At 38.1% G+C, this 21,618-nt stretch overlaps 1 protein-coding gene across 1 annotated transcript; it reads right to left on the reverse strand.

Moving 5' to 3' along the window:
• Positions 1-571: 571 nt before the first annotated feature.
• LOC119911655 (programmed cell death 1 ligand 1-like) lies at positions 572-20,142 on the reverse strand. Its single transcript, XM_038730612.1, has 3 exons — positions 19,944-20,142; positions 3,451-3,795; positions 572-3,285 (listed from the first exon to the last, which is right to left on the reverse strand). The coding sequence occupies exons 1-3, from the start codon at positions 20,017-20,019 to the stop codon at positions 3,203-3,205; spliced, it is 504 nt and encodes a 167-aa protein (XP_038586540.1). The 5' UTR covers positions 20,020-20,142; the 3' UTR covers positions 572-3,202.
• Between the last annotated feature and the right edge of the window lie 1,476 nt (positions 20,143-21,618).

Here is a 21,618-nt window from a genome sequence, read left to right on the forward strand (position 1 = left end):
GTTTATTATATGTAAATATTATTCTACTGATTTTATCCAGGAAGAAGCTACCAAGGGAGTTATTAAATTGAAGTTAATTCCTTTTGTCTCCCCCTTATAATTTTGAAGACAATGCAAAGGCAAAGTACATTCCACTTCCAAATAAGGGTCAAAGGTCATGTTTGAGATAAAGATGTGTATGTATATAAATTCATATACATTATTTAAAAAACAATGAATTGCCACATTTTCAATATTCTACCTACAATTCATTTGACCGGGCCACAAAACAAATTTAAAGTAATTTTTCTCAGTTCTACGCTCTGGCGAGTTAAGGTTGTTTGCATTTGTAGGGCAGGATAGAGTTGAGAGTTTAGTTGGAGTGACAATTAAGTGAAATTGTGATTTAAGCCAGTGTGTCATTTGACCTGCTGTTCTGATGTGCAGGATATGTTTGTTTTTTTCGTAAATAAATGTAATGATGGAGAATAAGTTCGGGCTAGGCCAGCTAAAAACCCAAAACACCACTTTGAAAATGTTGCCAAAATAGTCACTAACTTGGAGTCCAAAAACTTACTGGAGTCAGACAAAAATTGGTGCAAAGACTTTTTATTCCTTTTCAAATCAAATACCTGAGTTACACTGTCTTCTATAGCCCTTAGTCTCCTACTACTGCCCAAGCTCTGATGGTGAATTTCTTACCCCTTGCTGCCATCCAGTGGCCTTTGTGTACTAATTTGTTTTAGTTTAAACAATCTTTTTACGTTTTGTATGTTAAAATTGGCTGCATTGACTATAAAATTTCACTGCAACATTGTTTTATATAGTTTTGGATGATCCAGTCTTAATATTCACCTTTAGAACTTCAGAAAGTCGATAGAGAGATAGACACACGTGTAGTTTACAACTTTAAGATGTAAGATTACATTTTTTTAAAGATTTGAAATGTTTTCCGATTACACAATCATTGTAAATCAACCATTCAGCGCTCACGAAAGCCATACCCCTTTCCTTGGCGACGTTTACTCTTTGCTGCCACGCCTTAATTCGTTTACATTACTTCACACTTTTTCCACTCATGCCTAACCCAAAACTGTCCATACTCTTTTCTGTACCTGAGCTCATATCTTACTAAGGATTGCACTCCCTTAAGAGGAGAAATCATTGTCATTGTTTTAAGAAAAAAAATGCAGAGATAATAGTTTAAACTTTTAGAACATGCGTGGAATTTCATAATATGGCATATCATAATGCATAATGATGTTAAAAAATGCATTTAACAAAATATACACAACAGTAACATGTAAATATTTTTGTCCAAAGCACAGAACAGACTTTCTTATTAAAGGCTTGTTATTAATAACAATTATCAGCTTGAACTTACATAACACACTGCACTCTTGATTTTTGTATAATTCATATTATTTCATAACCACATGTCCCTATTTAATCCTTTTTTGTAGATAATTATACTCAGGTTTATTTCTACAGTAAAACACTAGTTGACACACACAGTAACTCCACTTTAATCGCACCATGTGCAATTCATGAGACTTAAGGCTGCAAATCCACACGCTTCAAGCAAAACAGGCTGCATGAACTGTTACAGTAGTTACAATAAGGATAGAACAACACTGTAAGGAGACTGCGGTGTAGTTAATTGTATTGTACTGCTGACAGAAAGTAGTCACTTATAACATTAGCCTACACACACACACACACACACTATTTAATACTAGGGCTGGACAACTAATTGAAAAGTAATTCAAGAAACTGAAATTCAGAACCTCTAAAAGATAAAATAACCAACATGTTAAAATTAATTTTTTTAATTCTGTACCCCATTGCGTCTGAGTCTGAAGCACAGGAAGATGTTTGCTAGCGCTAACCGCCTTCCATTTCCCACGGTTTTTATTAACGGACACATTGTGACCTACACTGACATTTACAGCCAGATTGACAACTTACACGCTCGCTTTCTCCATCAAGTTCTACTGCTTCCTTTCTCACATTAGCCACACTCACTACACACATTTAAAACGCCTTAAAAAGACCTAACTTCACTGCTCATATAACAGCACCTATCACGTAGATGTCCTTTAAAGAATGAGGAGAGGAAGCCAAGCGGTAATTGTTACCATGCTTGTACAGTGTGCAAGTTAAAATCATTAACTTTAGTTGCACATAGATATTAATGATCAAGTGCAATTATTATATTAAATTATTAATTATAATTAATGAGAATTAGTAACTTTTGATGGAGTCTTTCCATTATGACCTGTACAACCTTTCTAGCATTTATGGTACTGGTTTTGTGGCCTAGGAAACACTCTTACCAATAGCATGCATTGTAAATCATGTCATATGATGCTACTCAGCTAATCAAATCTGTGCATTCCTATAAACATTGCAACTCAAGATCTAAGAGCCCAAAATGAGCGATCCAGCAGAATCTTAACACATTCATTCACTTTTGGAGCAACATAAAAATCAATTTACTGATGGAGGGGTTGTCAAGGAGTGTACGAGTGTGGTAGCTGAAACCTTACTTAAATGATAACGCAAGTTAGTCATTATGATGTTGCAGACTTTTGCTTGAGTAATTTTTCTCTAACTGGACCTCTTAATGGAATACACTGGATTTAGATATTTAACTTTTGACATTTGTCAATCAAAAAAATATCCCACCTCTAATAGTTGAACATATTTATAAAACAAACCTTATCGGTGAACCATGAGAAAAAGAACATTTCTTCATTACTTGTAACAGACTCATGATTTTGATTTTAGATCATATTGTCCAGCCCCATTTTATACATTTGGTATTTATTTATTCCTACAAAATGACAAAAAAACAACAGTTTGTAAACAAAATTCAATACTTTTTAAGGCCTTTGAGAATATTAAATAAAAAAATAATTTTTACTTTTAAGATCCCGTGGGTACCCTGCATTTAACATCATCATCACCACCATCATCATTTACTGCGAGGACATCTTGAATGATCTACAACACGACAACTTTGGGATCGGGTACACAAAGCCTTCCCAAATAATTTTTTGCAATGATGAAGCAGGTCATCATGGTAGAGAGCCTCAAACTCCAGATTTACACATTCACACTCAAAGAATGAAAATCTTGTTGAAAATATGAAACATGGTGGAAAGAGATCAGAGGAGCTGATTATCTCCTGCTTAATCACCATCAAACAATCCAACAGCAGCTAAACAAACCAGAACAAAACCACTACTCCCAGTCCGTAGTAAAGTCTGTAGTTTCCCTCCACGATGTCTCCGCTGTTGGACCCTGAAGATCAAAGTGCATATTAGTCAGGAAATGAGTGAACAGTGGAACAGCCTCCATTTACTCTTCTATATCTTCTATATTCCTCATGTTTGACTCTCAGAATCAACATGGAATAAACTGCAGCTACAACATGGCACACAGACACACTGACCTCCACAAACTCACCTGAAACCTCCAGATGGATCCTTCTGATTGGCTCAGTCTCAATGTTGGCTCTCTTACGTCTTGATCCACCTGCTGTGAGTACTCGACACTCGTATGTTCCAGCGTCGTTGCTGCTCACGTTCTTCAGAATTAAAGACACGTCTCCGTCCTTCAGCTCTCTGTCCACCAGCTGCACCCGGTCCTTAAAGGATGGATGCTGGAGGGTTGGATCTGAGAGTCCATCTCTGTAAAAGAAGACGTACTCTGACTCCAGCTCAGGTCTGGTCCACTCTACAGCTCTGATGGAGGCTTCTCCAGCCTGACATGGCAGAGTGGCATTATCTCCAGGTTTCACTTGTACCACATCTAAAAACAATAAAAACATCCAGAGAGAAAAAGTAATTACATTTCAAAAGGACTCCACAGGAATAAAACTGGTTTGTTTCATCAACTGTACGATTCTATTCAGGCACTGTTGACTTCATTAGATCATCACATTGCTGTAGACAAAAACTACCAACACAATATGAAGGAGTTAAAACATCAAGCAGTAAAATGCAACAGTCACATTAATGCAGCAGAATATTAATCCAGGAACATCAGACAGTAAAACTTTACTCCACTGTGAGTACTTTAAGTACATGTTGCTATGATACTTTCATACGTTTACGTTAGTCAGGATTAGATTTTTACTTGTACTGGTATTTTCAAAGTGAGGTTGGTATCCGAACCTTTCCTTAAGTTATGGACCTGAATACTTCCTTCACCTCTGGTTAGCTTACCCACAGCTTAACTGCAGCTGTAGGTTAACTGCAAAGACTTCCCTTTAAACCAAGGTGGCTTTGTGGATAACCTGAATGTATGTGCGATTCATGTTCTTATATCCCGTTGGGGACTTAAACCTGAACGCACACTTAGTGATGGAGACTCCCATCACCGTGGTTACCCAGGGCCCACAACACCAGTGTAATATCTGACAATGGCTCTGAGGATTTCAACCGGTACCTAACAAAACTCGAGGTCTTCATGGATGGAAATGCTTTTTGAGGGTGAACACTGGGCATTAGGGTCCTGGTTATAATTACTAATCAAATGAATAAGGGAAAATTAAAATAACTAGAACGTTCTCTTCTCAGGGCGTCCAATACCAACAATTTCAGAAAAAGTGACAAAGCGTAGTTATTTAACGCTAAAGGTATCCTTCAGCATCTGTGTGAGACGCTCTGGGGCGTCTCACACAGACCGAACTACCAAACTGAACTGTTAAAAGGTGTTGAAAGCCCCTGAAGCCCCCTACCCTCACCTTAACCATCAGAAATGTTAGTGCCTAAACCTAAGTCACTGAATTTATGCATGTCGACCGGCTAACCCTACCTGCTAGCACATTGGTCGTGAGGCTAAGCTTTAAAACTTGGATTCCTTTGTGTTGCTGCAACGTAGCTAATGGTGGCGTTTCATACGGACGCTAAAGAGTTGTAGCGTCAAATAATTATGCTTTGTCACGGTGTCTGAAAGCATCGGTAATGACGCACTGAGATGAGAACACGTTGAAATAACACATCAGATCTCGATTAAAGGTTAAGTGCGTGAGTTTAGTGACATTTAGTGGTGAGGGTTGCGAATTACAAAAAAAATCATTTTCACAAATCAAAATTTCACAATCTGCTCAGTTACTGGGATTTTCACGCACAGCCATTTCTAGGGTTTACAAAGAATGGTGTGAAAAGGGAAAAACATCCAGTATGCCGCAGTCCTGTGGGCGAAAATACCTTGTTGATGCTAGAGGTCAGAGGAGAATGGGCCGACTGATTCAAGCTGATAGAAGAGCAACTTTGACTGAAATAACCACTCGTTACAGCCGAGGTATGCAGCAAAGCATTTGTGAAGCCACAACACGCACAACCTTGAGGCGGATGGGCTACAACAGCAGAAGACCCCACCGGGTACCACTCATCTCCACTACAAATAGGAAAAAGAGGCTACAATTTGCAAGAGCTCACAAAATTGGACAGTTGAAGACTGGAAAAATGTTGCCTGGTCTGATGAGTCTCGATTTCTGTTGAGACATTCAGATGGTAGAGTCTGAACTTGGCGTAAACAGAATGAGAACATGGATCCATCATGCCTTGTTACCACTGTGCAGGCTGGTGGTGGTGGTGTAATGGTGTGGGGGATGTTTTCTTGGCACACTTTAGGCCCCTTAGTGCCAATTGGGCATCGTTTAAATGCCACGGCCTACCTGAGCATTGTTTCTGACCATGTCCATCCCTTTATGGCCACCATGTACCATCCTCTGATGGGTACATGGTGAAGTCTGTGCGAGTGAACACATGCACATAAGACGACCGCTTAAAGCTGGTAAATCTGTTCATGTAAAACATCATTGCTGAGGCCGGGGCTGCCAGCAACCAACTTTTTTGTCACGCACAGTTTGTCTGTGGATGCCTCCTGAAATTCTCCGCTGTTGCTGTCTACACCGTATGATTCCTGGTGCCGTTGCAGTGTTGACAACTCCTCTATAAGAAAGTAGCTATTGGCTACCCTAAAAGTCGGAAGAAGTCCCTAAATGACACAATCATAACCTAATTTTCATAATTGGCATGTAATTGTGATGACACTGTAAGACAGAGGAATAATGTCGGAGAGACAAAAAGTGAATAAAAAAAACCTAAACATGTTTAGAACTACAACCATGTAGCACTAAACATTTTTGCGTATGCGCGATTCATTTGCAGTCTCTAGATGAGGAGGAGTGACTGACTGCAGCTGGGAGGGACTGCTGTGTTAGGACTGGTCCGTCTATGTCACCTACATCATTAGTGCCGATCTGATAATATTTAGGGTTAGTCGATCCTCGGTCGATTATATCTACCGAGTCCACTCTAGCATGAGCTTTACAGCTGCATATGCCTAAGCAATCGTCACTCCTAATGCTGACAGCCAATCAGAGGCAGAGCTGGGCAGGTCTATTCCAAGTCCGCTACACTGCGGACAGCTCAACGCGTTAGGAGATTATTATATAGGTGCAGTATCAGAGGCTGCACTTTCGGGACCCCTGCGGTCCTGGGATCATAATTCTTTTGCGTCAGCGCCATCTAGTGAATTGGAGATGGATAGGCAGACAGGAGTTTAACCATTTGCACAACTGTAGGATTAACATGCATTTAATCAGTAACTTAGGTTTAGGCACACACCCCTGTGACGGTTAGAGTAAGGGTAACCAGACCTTTCTCATCTCAGGGCGTCCAATACCAACAAAATTCAAAAAAAGTAACAAAGCGTAGTTATTTGACACTAAAAGTACCCTTCAGTGACTGTGTGAGACACACCCGGATGTGTCTGTATGAGATACTCTGGGGCATCTCATACAGACCAGGTTCGTATTAAAAAGGTGTCTACAGCTCCCCGAAGCCCCCTACACTTACCATAACCACCAGAAATGTTTGTGCCTAAACCAAATTCAGCGACCAAATTCATGACAACGACTAATCCTACAGCTGTGCACAACAGCCTCACGCTGTCTGAAAGCGTCAGTAATAACACAAGTTGGAGTAACTGGCTTCGGGGAGCGGTCAAGAGTAACATAGTTAACATAGTTAGCTAGCTAGTTAGCAAGCTAGCTGGCAGTGTCACATAAAACAAGGGTCCTACAATTCCGTTCCTGGGACTGCATTCCTGAAAATGCAGTCTCTGGTACTGCAGCTACATACTACTCCATTAGGATGTTTTTTCTGAACTGCTGAACGATCTGTCTGTCGGAGAGCAAGCCTGATGTAACACAGTAAGCTAGCTGACAATATTAACTATCCTGTCAGATACAGTAATGTTGCCAATTTTACAACTTAGCCCACTGTTATTAGAAATAATGTTAGCTAAGCTAATCGTTCATTTATGGAGACCAGTGGCATCAGTGTTGTTTACACTGGTGATGCCCTAGCACTTTTGAAATGGCTAGTTTTGTTCCAATCACTTTTGAAAGAATCTGTAAAAATTGTTCTGAATAACTTTATAATATTTTTTATATATTCTGGGTACCCACAGGGTCTTAAAAGTATTTTAAAAAAGTCTTAAATTTCATATTCCAAAAATAAGGCCTTAAAAGTATTAAACTTCATTACCAAAGTATTCAAGTTTAGTTTACTAGTTTAATAAACACTTTTAATGTGTGTGACTTTATAATTTAATCCGTTAGGTGCGACTCTGACGTTATATGGTAGTACAGGTAACGTTACCGTCACACCCTTAATTTGAACCTTTATGTCCCACCACTTTTCAACACAAAGTGACGTCCTTGATTCATATCAAAGTACAAACACACTCCATAAAGCTAGTGTGTTAAATATTAATGTATTATAATAATGTTTTATTAAACTCATGTAACTTTTTAAATAATTTTCTCAGGCTTAAAATTCATACAGATTTTTCATTATAAGGCAGTGAAGTTGGTATTAAACTTCATCCTAGGTGGTATTAAAAAGGTCTTAAAAAGAAGAGAATCCTGGGGGTACCCTGATATTAAATAGCAAATTAAAATGCTTTGAGAAAGGTTAATTTGCACTTATTTCTTTTACTCAAGTAAAGAAAAAAAAAGAAAAAAAATAATAATAATAATAAAAAAAAAAAAAATCAAGGTACTGATTATAAAATGACCCCGAAATGTGCAGCACCAGTCAGTAACTTTGACAACTTCCTAACACAGTTTCTTTTCTCTCAAGTTTTCGGTTCTCTTATATTTTATGTTTTGAATTGTCACATGCCAATTGAATATTGTGTTTCCCTTTTACATGAATAAAAACATTTCCACAACAAATTAATGCAGGAAAGGAAGGAATTGGTGCAGAAAGTTTCACCAGAATGCAGGAAATTAAGTTTTTATTGCTGAAAATTTTCTGGGGAGGAGACCCATTATGTTGCATTTCCAGTCCTATATTATAGTTCTGTGACTCCTGTATGGCATTTTTGCATGATTCAAAGTTCCCCCCCAAACATTTCTGTCCTATACTGGCCCTTCATGTAGGCCTTCATTTCACCTGAAGCCTGTTAGCAGGCTGTTGTTGCCGCTGAGCGATATCAGAGACGTTATATAGATGAGCATGACTTGCATGTTTTAGTGAAAATGATAGTAAGAAAATGAGAACATCTCTCATGCAGTATTATTAATAACTGGAATGAAGTTAATTAGTATGGTCCTTAAAAAAAAAAAAAAAAAATCTATAAGCTCCTGATGTTTTGTTAATATTTTACACCTGGCAACATTTTCTCAACACAGACAGGAGGAGCGAACAGGATGCAACGTTAAATGTTCAGTGACTGAAGGTCTGCAGAGGACTACATTCTTCATAAAGGTCCTTTCAGAAAAGAAGTGATTTATGCTGCGCTTGAAGGTGGGTTCAGCGCAAACGTTCAACTACTTTGACCGTGGAACGCAAGCTTGCCATGCGATGCATGTTGCTCGACGCAGCAACAAACCACCATGGCGTGGCACAAGCCATTGAAAATAATGGGCCTCACAGCGCAGCGGTGCTGTCGGTGCAGTAATTCACTGAGATTACACCTCCTTTGTTTGTTGATGTTGCACTGAAAGCTCGACTCTCACCGCGAGGGCATCAACTGTAAGTGACATGTTTATATTCAATTCCCTACCAACTTGCCACGTTATTTGTTGTAGTTACGCAGAAATATTAGGGATGTGGGCTGTATTCAAAGTATCCACTGTTCTCCCATGCTCTAACACACAGTAAGGATGAGACGTGTGCTGTGTCCCATTCTTCCTTTTATGAACATTTTTATGTCGTTACATGCGAGTCATCTGCCAAAGGGGGAGCTGGGGCGAGTTCAATCTTAAAACGTTTTGTACCGGTTTGCAACATTTTCTGATTGAATGACATGTTTCCTTGCAACGTTGTGCGACATTCTGCAACAGGCTTTGAGATATGTTTTCTCTTGTTTGGCGGGCGTATGTCAGGTGTTACCCAATCAGCTGCAACAAGTTTGTAAACACAACAGTGTTAAAGAGCCAGGAAAATTCAGCGCGCTTGCATACACGGCTACAGTTGGAAAAAAACGTTTTGCTACGTTCTGTCTGGGCTGAACTCAGCCTGGAGTTTGAGACCTTTGCCTTTTATACTCCACCACAGGAAGTGGAAGGAACCATCTCCTGGCACTGTGCAGAGGGACTCTGAACTACAAAATTCTTAACAAGGCATCATGTGGATATTTGATTTGTTAGATTAACACTGGGTTTCAGTAGTGTTTGTTTAGTATTTTCTTATGGTCAGTTGTTGGGTTTAGTTTGGGTCTTTTTAAATTGTAGTAAGTTAGGTTTGATACCTTTTAGTGTAATATGTTTTGAAACTTTACTTGATTTGATGGCTAAATAAAGCCTAAACTTTACAAAACCTTGACCTTGTGTCCCTGCTTTTACTGATATAACATTTGAAAACTCAAGTTGTGTTGTTATTGTTTCGGTCCATTTTGTATTCAGGGCACATTTAGTTCCTCGTTTATCAGATAGTTACCCCCTCATGGGCTTCCGGCAAGATGGTGCTCTAAGCGGCAACTCTTTCCCGAGCTCTTCCAACGGTCCCTCAAAAATGCCTATTTATATGGGAGTTTGATGTTTAAAACAGTGAATAAGCACTCTTAAAAAGAGTAAGAAATTGCATTTCTCTCCTGTGTATGGATAAATGGGATCATAATTATTCGCTAGTAAGTGACGGTGCTTTCAACATGAACAAACGCAACGCGCCACCAGTTTCTCCGGACAACCTACAACTCTTGAAAAAAAAAATTAAAAAAATCAGGGGAAGTCAAGCAGAAGACGTTGGTATAAGTAAGAAATTTCCAGAAAGGTGGAGGAGAACTGTAGTGTGGTTGCTGGGTTACGAGAGTAGGTGACAGAGTACAAGGTAAAAATGGCGGAGCTACAACGGCAAGTGGAGGAGATGAGGGGGCTGACGAAGAGGTGCAAAGAACAAGAGAGATACAAGAGGAGGTGAAATTTACGTGGTAAAGGCTTGAGAGAAAAGGAAAATGAAAACGTCAGGACAGCGGTGATCTCTCTGCTGTCCAAAATTACCCTTGGAGTGCCGTGGAATGTGGAAGACATGGTGGACAGCAGTCATCGCGTCGGTAAGAAAGAACTGAACTGCTCAAGGCAAGTCATCATCCAGTTTGTTAAGAGTGCAGAAATGAAATCTGGAAGCTTTCTAAAGACTGATGTGTGCAAACAAGCTGGCATTCGGTTTGCAGAAGATTTAACAAGAGATGACAGGGCTGCAAGAGAGCTGCTGTGGCCAAAGATTAAAGAAGCAAGAGATCAGAAGAAAAGGGCTTACTTTCGTGGGCCCTTCGGCTTCATAGAAAATGTTCAAATATTCCCATAAAAAGGTAAAAATGGACAAGGAGAGTATATGCTGTAAATTCTTGAAGTGACTCAATGTGTGGTCTGGAGGGACCAATATAATATTTCCATTTCTTTCAGCTACAGAGATTTGAGCAACCTCAGGGAGGGGTTGACTGTTAACTAGTTCTAATAATCTGTTCTAGTTATGATAGGCTCTAAGGTTTCTTTTATTTTGTTAAACTGGATTGCTGCCGTTTTGAATATGGAAGGAACTCCACTCATTGTTTTGAATGTTTATGGATATAATGGAGGTTCTAGGAACAAATCTCAGATACTATTGGAAAATTTAAAGTACTCAACTGATAATATGTTAGTGGGGGGTGATTTTAATTGTGTACCCGACGAATGGTTGGATAGACTCCCTACAAGATATACAAACCACGAATACAATCAAAATATAGCCAATTTTTGTATCAACAATTCCCTAATTGATGCTACGAGACATATTAACCAAAATTTGGGAGAACTCATGGGTAAGACCTAATGGAAGTTGTATGTCAAGAATAGACTTTTTACAATGCCTGACACGGAGGTAACATTTAGATAGAAATATTGGAAGTTTAATGCAAATCTTCTAAATTATGAATATTATTGTAAAATGATAAGGAAAATATTATCTTCAGTGAAGGCAAATGAGGAAATTGATTCTTATGGAAAGAAATGGGAATTCTTCAAATTTTAAGTAAGAATATTCAATTGATTATGGTTAGAAGTGGAATGGAGTTAGAAATACAAACTAATAAAAGACATTAATGAGTGTTGTAAAAGCAATGGGTTAGATGATATAAATAAGGAAGAACTAATTAGGTTACAAGCTAAATTAGATGAGTTATATCTGAATAAAGCCAAAAGGAGCATATATAAGATCCAGAGCAAGATGGTTAGAAGAAACATAGTTCTTATTTTAGTAGACTGGAAAAAATTAAGACAAGAGAAATACAATCACAATGTTGAATGTTAATACAGTAGTGACCAACCAAAAAGAAATAGCCAATGAAATATATAAGTTTTATCATAACTTTTATTTCTTTTTTTTTTATTTCTATTTTATTTCTTCGTTCTCAGATGCTAACTGAGAAAAAAAATGTTTAAAACATTACAACCATAAATCCATCAAATTGACACAGACTTTAAAAGGACATGTGACGCTGACTTAAGTATTGGGGAGTTTGATACTGCTATAAAGAAAATGGCTCTGGGGAAATCACCAGGTCAGGATGGGTTAACTAATAACTTTTATAAGTTTTTCTGGATTGATGTAAGAGAATTACTCTTTGAAGCACTGAAAGAATATTTAAACGGTAATATGCTACTAACAACAATGAAACAAGGTATAAAAACATTAATCCCAAAGCCAAACAAAGACAAAACAATTTGATAATTTAAGGCTGATTACTTTACTTTATGTTGATTATAAAACATTTACTCATGCTTTGGCTTCTAGGCTTAAAAGTGGTATGGATAAAATTGTCAGTGAAACAGAGTCAGGTTTTCTTCAGAATCGCTTAATACATAACAACACCCGGCTTATTTTAGATCTGTTTGACTACGCATACTTGGTGGAAGAAGACAGTATTTTTGGATTTTTTTGTTAAAGCATTTGACAGACTGGAACACCCCTTTATTTTACAGACACTACAATATTTTGGGTTTGGGAAAACTTTATTGAGGTTATTTCTATGTTGTACAAGGGTATAACAAGTGCAGTCTTGAAGATTCAATGTTGAAAGGGGAATACGACAAGGAGACCCAGTTAGTGTTCTTTTTATTTTTGGAGCTGAACTGTTAACACTGTGGGTGTGTGTGTGTGTGTGGGTGTGTGTGTGTGTGTGTGTGTGTGTGTGTGTGTGTGTGTGTGTGTGTGTGTGTGTATAAAAAAAAAAAAAAAAAAAACTATAAAACCATTGGATGTTATGGGTAATCCCTTGATAATAAACACAATTACCAGATGACACAGCACTCTTGTTTTTGAAAGATTCTGATCAAATACCTAATGCCTTAAAAGCTGTTTCTATTTTTTCTGAAGCTTCAGGGTTTTACTTAAATTTAAAGAAGTGTGAGATTTTGACTATTCACGATTGTGCACAACCTTTTATTCATAACATCCCAGTCAAAAAGGAGGTTAAGTACTTGGGAGTAACCATCAGTAAAGGCCATAATGGCAGGAGAAACACTCACATTCAAGAGGTTTTGCAAAAGAATCAAAGAATTTTAAATAGCTGGTTACAGAGAAATATCTCGATTTTTTCTCTCTCGAAAAATTTTATTAACGAAAATGGAAGCAATTTCTACACTATTTTACCCTGCATACTCTTTAGCAGTTCCAGACAGATGTATCAAGAAAATAAACCAAATGCATTATAATTTTATTTGGAATAAGCAGCATTTGATTAGAAAGAGTGACATGGTTAAACCAGTAGAAGGCGGCGGCATGGATGTGATTGATTGAAGTAATGAATGGAGTTATTAAATTAAAATGGTTGCAAATGTTTATAAAACAGGGACACTGTTTATGGTTTAGTTTTCCAGCTTATCATTTTCAGAAGGTAGGAGGAATTGGTTTTCTGTTAAAATGTGATTTTGACCCAACTAAGTTGCCATTTAAGTTATCAGATTATCGTATGCAGGTATTACTGTATTGGAAAATGATGTATAATTTTCCCCCTCATAAGGCTACAATATGGGAATATGTTATGTCATGATGAATTTAACACAAAATTTAATTTGGATTGCTCAATTAGACAATATTCCTTAGTAGTCAATGCCATTCCTAAGCCTCTGATAAACCAGATAAAAGGAATGTTACAATACTTTGCTGTGATACCTACATCTGCTAATCTCTTTGTGGATAAGTATAATTTCTTAGATAGTAAATGTGATAACAAATTTTTGAGGTCATTGATGACAAAAGAATGCTTTCCTCTTCCTGTGAAAAGAAAGGTTTTGTCTGAAAGACTTTCAAGAGTTGACAGTGTCAAGGTTCGAACTAGATTTTTATCATTTCCGTTGTTTCCTAAAATGAAAGCGGTTCATTTCAAAACAATGACATATATCCATGTAAAGAGTTCTTAAGAGTAAGATTTAATTTAGATTGTAATGTTCGTACGTTTTGTCAGACTGATATTGAATCTCAGGAACATCTTTTCTACGGCTGTAATGTTCTTAAATTGTTGTGGAACAGAATATTTGATTGGTTAGGAACAAAGAATGAAATACCTGTTTTTGATTACCATAAAGGTGAAGTTTGGTTGTTTTATGGAAAACAAAGGCATTGAGTTGTCAAAATTTTATATGCGTAGATTTTTAAAAGCAATTGCATTAAAAAACACAAACTTTTAATGCATTCATTAATGATTTGAAGAATCTTTTTCGGTCATTGAAAAAGCTGGAAAAGAATAGTGCCTTAAAATTCTCTGAGTTACTTTAACTGTATTTTGACTAAATCCCCTTAATTTATTTTAAGTTATATTTATTGATTTATATATTTGTAGCTATTTATTTTGCGTATTCATTTAGAAGGGGGTGTAGAAGAAAGATGTGAAGACAACATGCCAAGTTGTTATTCATATTGAGTATTAAGTAACATTAGCTGCTTTGGTTCTGACGATTTCTGCAGCCTGGTCAAAAAATGCTAACTTGTGTTTTTCCATTTACTAACTTGTGCAGGCTATATCCCATAAAGGTCACAATATTGTGACATTTTTCAGGAAAAGGTACGAAATTGTTAGTGTGAAAGATTAATGCTAAGTTATGTTAGCCAACAATATTTAATAGCTAGAGCTGGTTATTCCCTACAATCTCACAATATGCATCATGATACAGGGGTCAGGCTGATTATGAATAATTATCATGTCCTACACAGAGCTTACTATAAATGGTGGTCTTTATTATTCTGTGCAACAGAGGAGGAAAAGCCTTAAGGTTTTGAGACTTAGGTATCTAATCCCAGTCGGCAAATTTTGCTTTAATGGTCATTTGATGAACTTTTCACTGCGTGTCCATGGCGGGGTGGTGAAGTTCAGTCCTTCACTATAAAACAGGAAGTCACTGTAACTTCACTGTACATACTCAATTCTGTGCCAAACTTTAAATACTTGCTGAACACATCTACATTCAGTTATAGTCATAGTGCCACCTACTGGGAAAAGGAACTGTTGTACCCCTGGATAGGTCAGTGGTTAATGTCACGTCCTGACCGGGAATAGAACCCCCGATCAGGACGTGACGGTATCCCTTAATGCTACTCGCTATAAGAGTCATACTGGCTTGGATGTTGCCCGGGTCAACAAAGTCCGCGTCAGGTGCTAGGGAACCAGAGCAATCTGATGAGAAATGGGCTACTGAAACAAGACATTCATGGTCTAAAGCAGAAAATATGGATTTGTTGCAATGCTACTATACAAGCAATCATAGTGAGAGGGGTTATATGCTGATGCTGTGGGATATATGGATGCTTTGAAACTCAACATCGACACTGACAAAAAACAACTCCTAACTCAGTGTTCTGACACATGAAAGCGGCAACTGTTATCACAACTAGAGATTGATGAGGTAAAACAAACAAGCCATGTCAAGCGGGAACCCGGATATACGCAAGCACACTGCATTTTCTTGCCTTTTTAACACCGTTGTGTTTACAAACTTGTCCCAGCTGAGTGGGTAACACCTGTGACACGCCCACCAAGCTTCTTGTTCCCATCATGCTTGGAGCTCTGGCATTAAAGATATATCCAGTGGGATAAACAAACGACCCGCCTTGCCCCTGACAATCTCCATCTAAATGACTTTGGACACGGCTATCTCATTATATACTGTTCATTTTTGAAATTTACACCTGCACGTACTTTGCAAACCAACGCATAAGACTCAACCCGCACCAACACGGACAAATTGTATTCAACTAAGATAAGTCATAAAATATGGAAAAGATAATTGGTCTCCTTTAATTGAATAAATTGTTAAATTGCCTATATCTCTTTTTTCTTCACACTTCAATCGTCCAATCCACCAAACACCACCCAACAAGAGTCAACAGCAAAGAAAAGCTGTTTGGTGTATTAGAACAATTAAACGCACAACCAGACTTATTATTCCTCCAGTATTTGCATGAAAACATCTCCTGAAGGCACAAACATGGCAGAGTTGACAAGTCCCATGACCGGTGAGTCAGCTGAAGTCGGCTAGTAGACAGACACTGAGAATGCACCCCACCTCTCCCTGAAAGTGGCCACACCCCTAATTATACAGAACTTTAAGCCTTAATGTAAATTAGAAAACTGAGTTATTTAAAAAAATAAAATAAAATTAACCCCTCACAGTTGTCCTGAAGAAGGAAATGAGCAATATACACTAAAACAATTTTTTTAACCAGGCCGTGAACATGTTTATTTTTGCTGTAAACTTGGGCATTTTAACATGGTGGTGGTCTGTCTCCCTTTTGGAGCCTCAAGTGGCCACTCGATGAATTGCTGATTTTTATCCCTTCCTGGATGGCTTCAGTTATGAGACTGGAAGGTCGCCACTTGGTGAATTGCAATTTTTGGTGTTTCCGGGTAGTATTTATTTTTCAGAAACAGTTATCTTTTGGGCCTTTCATCTAGCTAGCCAGAGCACAGTAACAGCAGCAGACGGACATCACCTCCTCTCTCATGGATAAGATTGTGTTCCTGTTGGTCCTTCTGCCTCCAGCAGCTTCTGGTAAAGACGAGCTTTTATTGTGAATAGATTCATGTAACGTAGACAGGAAAGACTTTTAATCAGTGTTTTAAAGTAATGTTATCTTGTCCTACGAATTCTTCATGTGTTTGTGGGTCAATGACGTGACGCCTACATTTTGTGTCCAACTGGATTTTTTTCACAAAAAAAACAAAAAGGTTGAAAGCATAACAGCCATATAACCATATAAATACAGGACCTCTCCCATATATGTACTCACCTTTAACTTTAAAAAAAACATTAGCTGTTTGTAATTTTTCTGATAATTGAAGTGTCAAAATGTCATGCCATGACTGCTGTTTTGAAAACTTCTTCGAAATTACTTTAAATTTATTCAAAATAGTGTTTTGCCCTATTTTCCAAAGTGTTTTGTAAACCTCTTCAAAATCGCAAAGCATCTGTATTTATATTTCCATAATAATACACAAGCAATCTTTGTCAGATAATGTCCATTTTATGAAATATCATGCTGTGCGACCATCTACAAACGACCACTTTGGGACTTTTATGTTGAAATCCATTAGAAGACAGGAAGTTGAATAATATACCAATTTGCCAAGGACCCATTGAAACAGCAAGTAGGTTTGTAACTCTCTCTCAAATCACTTGTTATGTAGTTGCCACATTTTGGATAATATAAAGTTATTTCTACCAATATTTGTTTTGATTATAAATTTCATGGAATCCTTTTGTGGGAAGCCAGCTTGTTTTGTTTAGGTGGCCTATTCTCTGCCTGTAAATTTTGACTAAATTAGAAAATATCATGTGGTGCGACCGCTGAAAAGTGGTTTCCATGATTGGCAATTTAGTTTTTGTCCTTTTAGTTTCAATTTCTGACTTTTACATATAAAGTACTTTTATTTTAGTATAATTTGGAATAGATTTTCTGTAATTTGACACATTTTTTCTTATATTTCATTAACAAAGGATTATTTTTAGTCTTTGTACAATATCATGAGCAAAATGCCCCCCAAAAAATATTTAGAACTTGTAAATTCACTTTGGTAACTATGCATTATTATTTAATTGTAACCGTTTTACCAGATGCCACTCCCAAGTAAAGAAAAACTGCTCGCCATGGACAGCATAATAATTTTGACCCTACAGCAAGAGCGGAGTCGCTAAAAGAAGCAAAAAATATTGTGTCTTAAAGAAAATTTTAAATGAAAACTATATGAAGCAACATGTTGCTCTTGTGCGCATTTCCATTTCCTAGGAGGAAATGCATTTTTTTGTGAACATGCTGGAGTAGGAGCCTGTCCTCATTTGATTTATTAGGCTGCTTTATGACCCATGTTTACGTTTTTAATGACCTCTATTGGCTGTGTTGGCAAACCCAGGACATTCACACAGGAGAACCGTGTCCGATTCCCCTGTGAAATCAAGTAAATTTAGAATTATTTTCTTTTAAATTTTAATAAAGATATCTGGTTATATATATATATATATATATATATATATTTTGATTGAAGTTTTTGTTTATTGATCTCTTCAAATCTATATTTTTAATGATATGCAGTGTTCATGTCATTTGGAGCGACCACTCGTCATGTGGTGCGACCAATAACAACAATAACTGTAAACTATAAAATCTCATTCCTGGGACTGAAATATTAATTACTGATGCAGTATGTTTAAGTGATTGGTAATTTTTAAATATTTATCAGTTTTATGCAATTTACAGTCAAAATTAATCAACTACATTTAAGAAGGGGATTGTGACATTATAGAGCAAAAATATATAAGATCATTATTTACAAAATCCCAAAAGAAAAGCAAATACAGTGAGGAAAATAAGTATTTGAACACCCTGCTATTTTGCAGCCAGCCCCTCCATGATTTCTAAGTGGGAGAACTTGCAAAATAGCAGGGTGTTCAAATACTTATTTTACTCACTGTACATTGTATCTAAAACCTTTATATTAATGAGAACTATAAGGAACGTTAAGGAAATTAATTTTAAAATAAGTTATGGTCACACCACATGACATGTTGTAAGGCCACAAACACTTTATGTAGCTGAAAAACACACTAAAATCATTTAATTTGGAAAAATTAGATTTTTGTGTATACAGCATTCTTAATGTTTGAACAATGCCAATAAATGTTTAAATTTTTTGTATTTTAAAATTGGCCTGTTGAAAATCCTTATACGTCATTCAACCTTGTAACAGGGCTGGGCGACATGTCGAATATATTATATGTAAGATCATGTCGTCATGGTCGAGTTTCAGTGTTTTTCCGCTGGTCGCTTCTGGTGGGAGTGATAAACGGTGAAAAGCTAACTAGCTAGCAGCTACAAGTCACTGTGTTTGTTTCGAGGTGGCGGAAAGAAAATGCGATCGATCACCTGATCTCTATAATTTCTCTACCGCGGCTTCCAGCTCTGTAACATATTTATGATATTTACAGTTTGAGGCTATTTTAATAACATCAGTCTAACTTGTAGCTGCTAACTAGCTAAATTAGCTTTTCGCCGTCTGGTCCAGCTCGCTGTGAAGAGGACGAGCCGCTGTAGTAACGTTACATAAACACGGACTTTATTTACTTTCTGTGGCACAACACACATTAACTATTATACTACCAGTGTTTGGCAAGCTGCCTGGAAAATGTAGTGACCTAGCTACCAGTTACTCTACAGTAGCAAGCTAAGCTACAGCAACATGGCAAAAGTAGTTTCCTACATCTAAGCTATTTCTAAAAAAAAATTTATATTGAACCAACTTCAATTCAAGTCAATGCTGTCTCTGTGATCAATAAAACTGACCAAGCTGGCAAAATGTCTCTCTCACTGCTCCAAAGCTAATTTGAATATTGATATTACATGAGAAAAGCTGAACAGGAGAAACATATCTGAAAGCAACACAGAACACCAGAGAGCCTTACTGCTTTATATAGTTTTATATTTTGAGTCATCGTCTGCCACCTGAATTTTTCCCCCCCTTTACATAAATAAAAACATTTCCAGCATAAATTGCTGCAGAAAAATCTCCTAGAATGCAGGAAATTAAGTACTTAATGATCAAAAATGCATGAATGTAATTCAGCATTGAAGATTTATCAGAGTTCAAATTTTGTCTCACCTCTAAGGCCCAATACTGATATTTCCTGTTATTATAACTAGGTCTAATAACTAACTGGGACTTGTTGATGTTTCTAAACACGTAAACGTTTAATTTGATATCAACTATGTGAAAAAGGAAATGAAACCGTGTACCAGACAGTCTGTTGTGTTTGCTGTTCACGTGATAATGTTAGCTTGCTAGCATTATTCAGCTTTAGTTGGGTTAGTTTAGTTAACGGTTTTTCAGTTTGCTAGCTTACAGGCTCCTTACGATGCTAGCAGTGTGCTCGTGGTTTAGAGACTGAGAAAACCTTTCACAGAAACACTCACCGTGAGAGAGACCTGTCAAAAGAACCGGGAAGACGAAGAAGAACAGAAGATAAGCCACGCTGTACTGAACAACCATCGTCTTCTAAATCTTTGCGGCCTGGTTTAAAGCTTCCAGAGTTCCAGTGAAAATTGTGTCTCAATTCAGGGACCGCATCCTTCGAAGGGCGTGGCCTTCGAGGCCTACGAAGTATGCGGCCGCAAAAGGCAGAACAGACCGTTGTTCAATGAGACGGTCTGGTCTACGGAGGACTGTTGCGTCATCAACTGACCCCGCCCTTACCCATGCGTGGGGAAGCGCCGCTCTTGTCGCCTAGCAACCTTCACAGCTGCGGTCCACCGGCAATAGAGACGAATATTTTAATTTTAATATTTTACCTCTTAATAGAGGAACTAGAGCTACTTCACCGCCGGCGCCGCCGCATGATGTATCTCAGGAGGTGAGAGGACCCTGGCCAGGGGTCAAAGTAACTAAGAAACGTTACATTTTATTTGTATTTAGGTACTATAGGCTTCCTAAAGCTAATGTTAACCTCAGTTAATGTAGTTTGTTGCTATTGCCATTTCACTTTAACAACATAATTTCATATTTAAAGAAAACCTAACCTTACTAATATTAAAATATTGAAAGTGTTTTTGTCATTGATCAGCTAAAGCAAGTTGAATAGAATGATATACAAGCCTTATCTAACTAAGCTCTCTACACTTCACAACAGTTGTTCTTCTCCTTGTATCTCTACACCAGCCCCGGCCCCTGTACTGCAGGACAAATCTGAGAGTTCCTGTGCTGGACAGGTTTTTTAACCTGCAGGACACACGGCTGGATTTCCGGTTGAGCAGGGAGACCCTGGGAGTGCTACTAGGCCTCCTAAACCAGGAACGGAGACACGGATGGGGTGCCACGATTGAGACCCTGGTGTTTCTCTTCTGGCTGGCAAGCGAGGCATCATTCAGGGTGGTCTCCAGAGTGTTTGCAATGCCTCGATCCAGTCACTGAGGAGGTGGTGGCCATTCGCCACAAGGTCATACACTTACCCAAGACCCAGGATGAGTTACAACCGATATCCCGTGGGTTTGTAGGGCTGGCAAGACACAGAGCCTTTTTTAAAGCAGCTGGAGCAATCGACGGCTGCCATGTCCGCATCAAGCCACCGAGCGGCCCTGATGGTCAGTGCTACAGGAACAGGAAACTGTTTCCATCCATCATCCTGCAGGCTGTCTGTGACCATCAGGGCCGCTTCATTGACACCTACCTGGGCTGGCCTGGGTCGGTCCATGACTCCAGAGTGCTCCGCTACAGACCACTGTACAGGAGTTCACTCTACCCTCCTCCAGGGCATTTCATCCTTGCAGACGTATGGTACCTCTGCATCCAACACCCACTCCCCCTCATCCCTCCCTACAAGAGGCCAATACAAGGTGTGGGAGCCCAGCGCTTCAACAGCCATCACTCTAGGGCACGATCCATTATAGATTACAGATTCATCAAAAAGCATAAATGTTTTTTCAGACTGAAATATATTTTTAACCATTTCAGGTCATAACAATTATTCATTTAGCTGACACTTTTATCCAAAGCGACTTACAATTGCTATACATGTCAGAGGTCACACGCCTCTGGACCTATGGGTTAAGTGTCTTGCTTAGGGACACAATGGTGGATGTCTCACAGCAGGAA

The sequence above is a fragment of the Micropterus salmoides genome, unplaced genomic scaffold (genome assembly GCF_014851395.1).
Source record: "Micropterus salmoides isolate LMB-PRFRI ecotype aquatic unplaced genomic scaffold, ASM1485139v1 Ms_hic_scaffold_2, whole genome shotgun sequence".
NCBI lineage: Eukaryota > Metazoa > Chordata > Actinopteri > Centrarchiformes > Centrarchidae > Micropterus > Micropterus salmoides.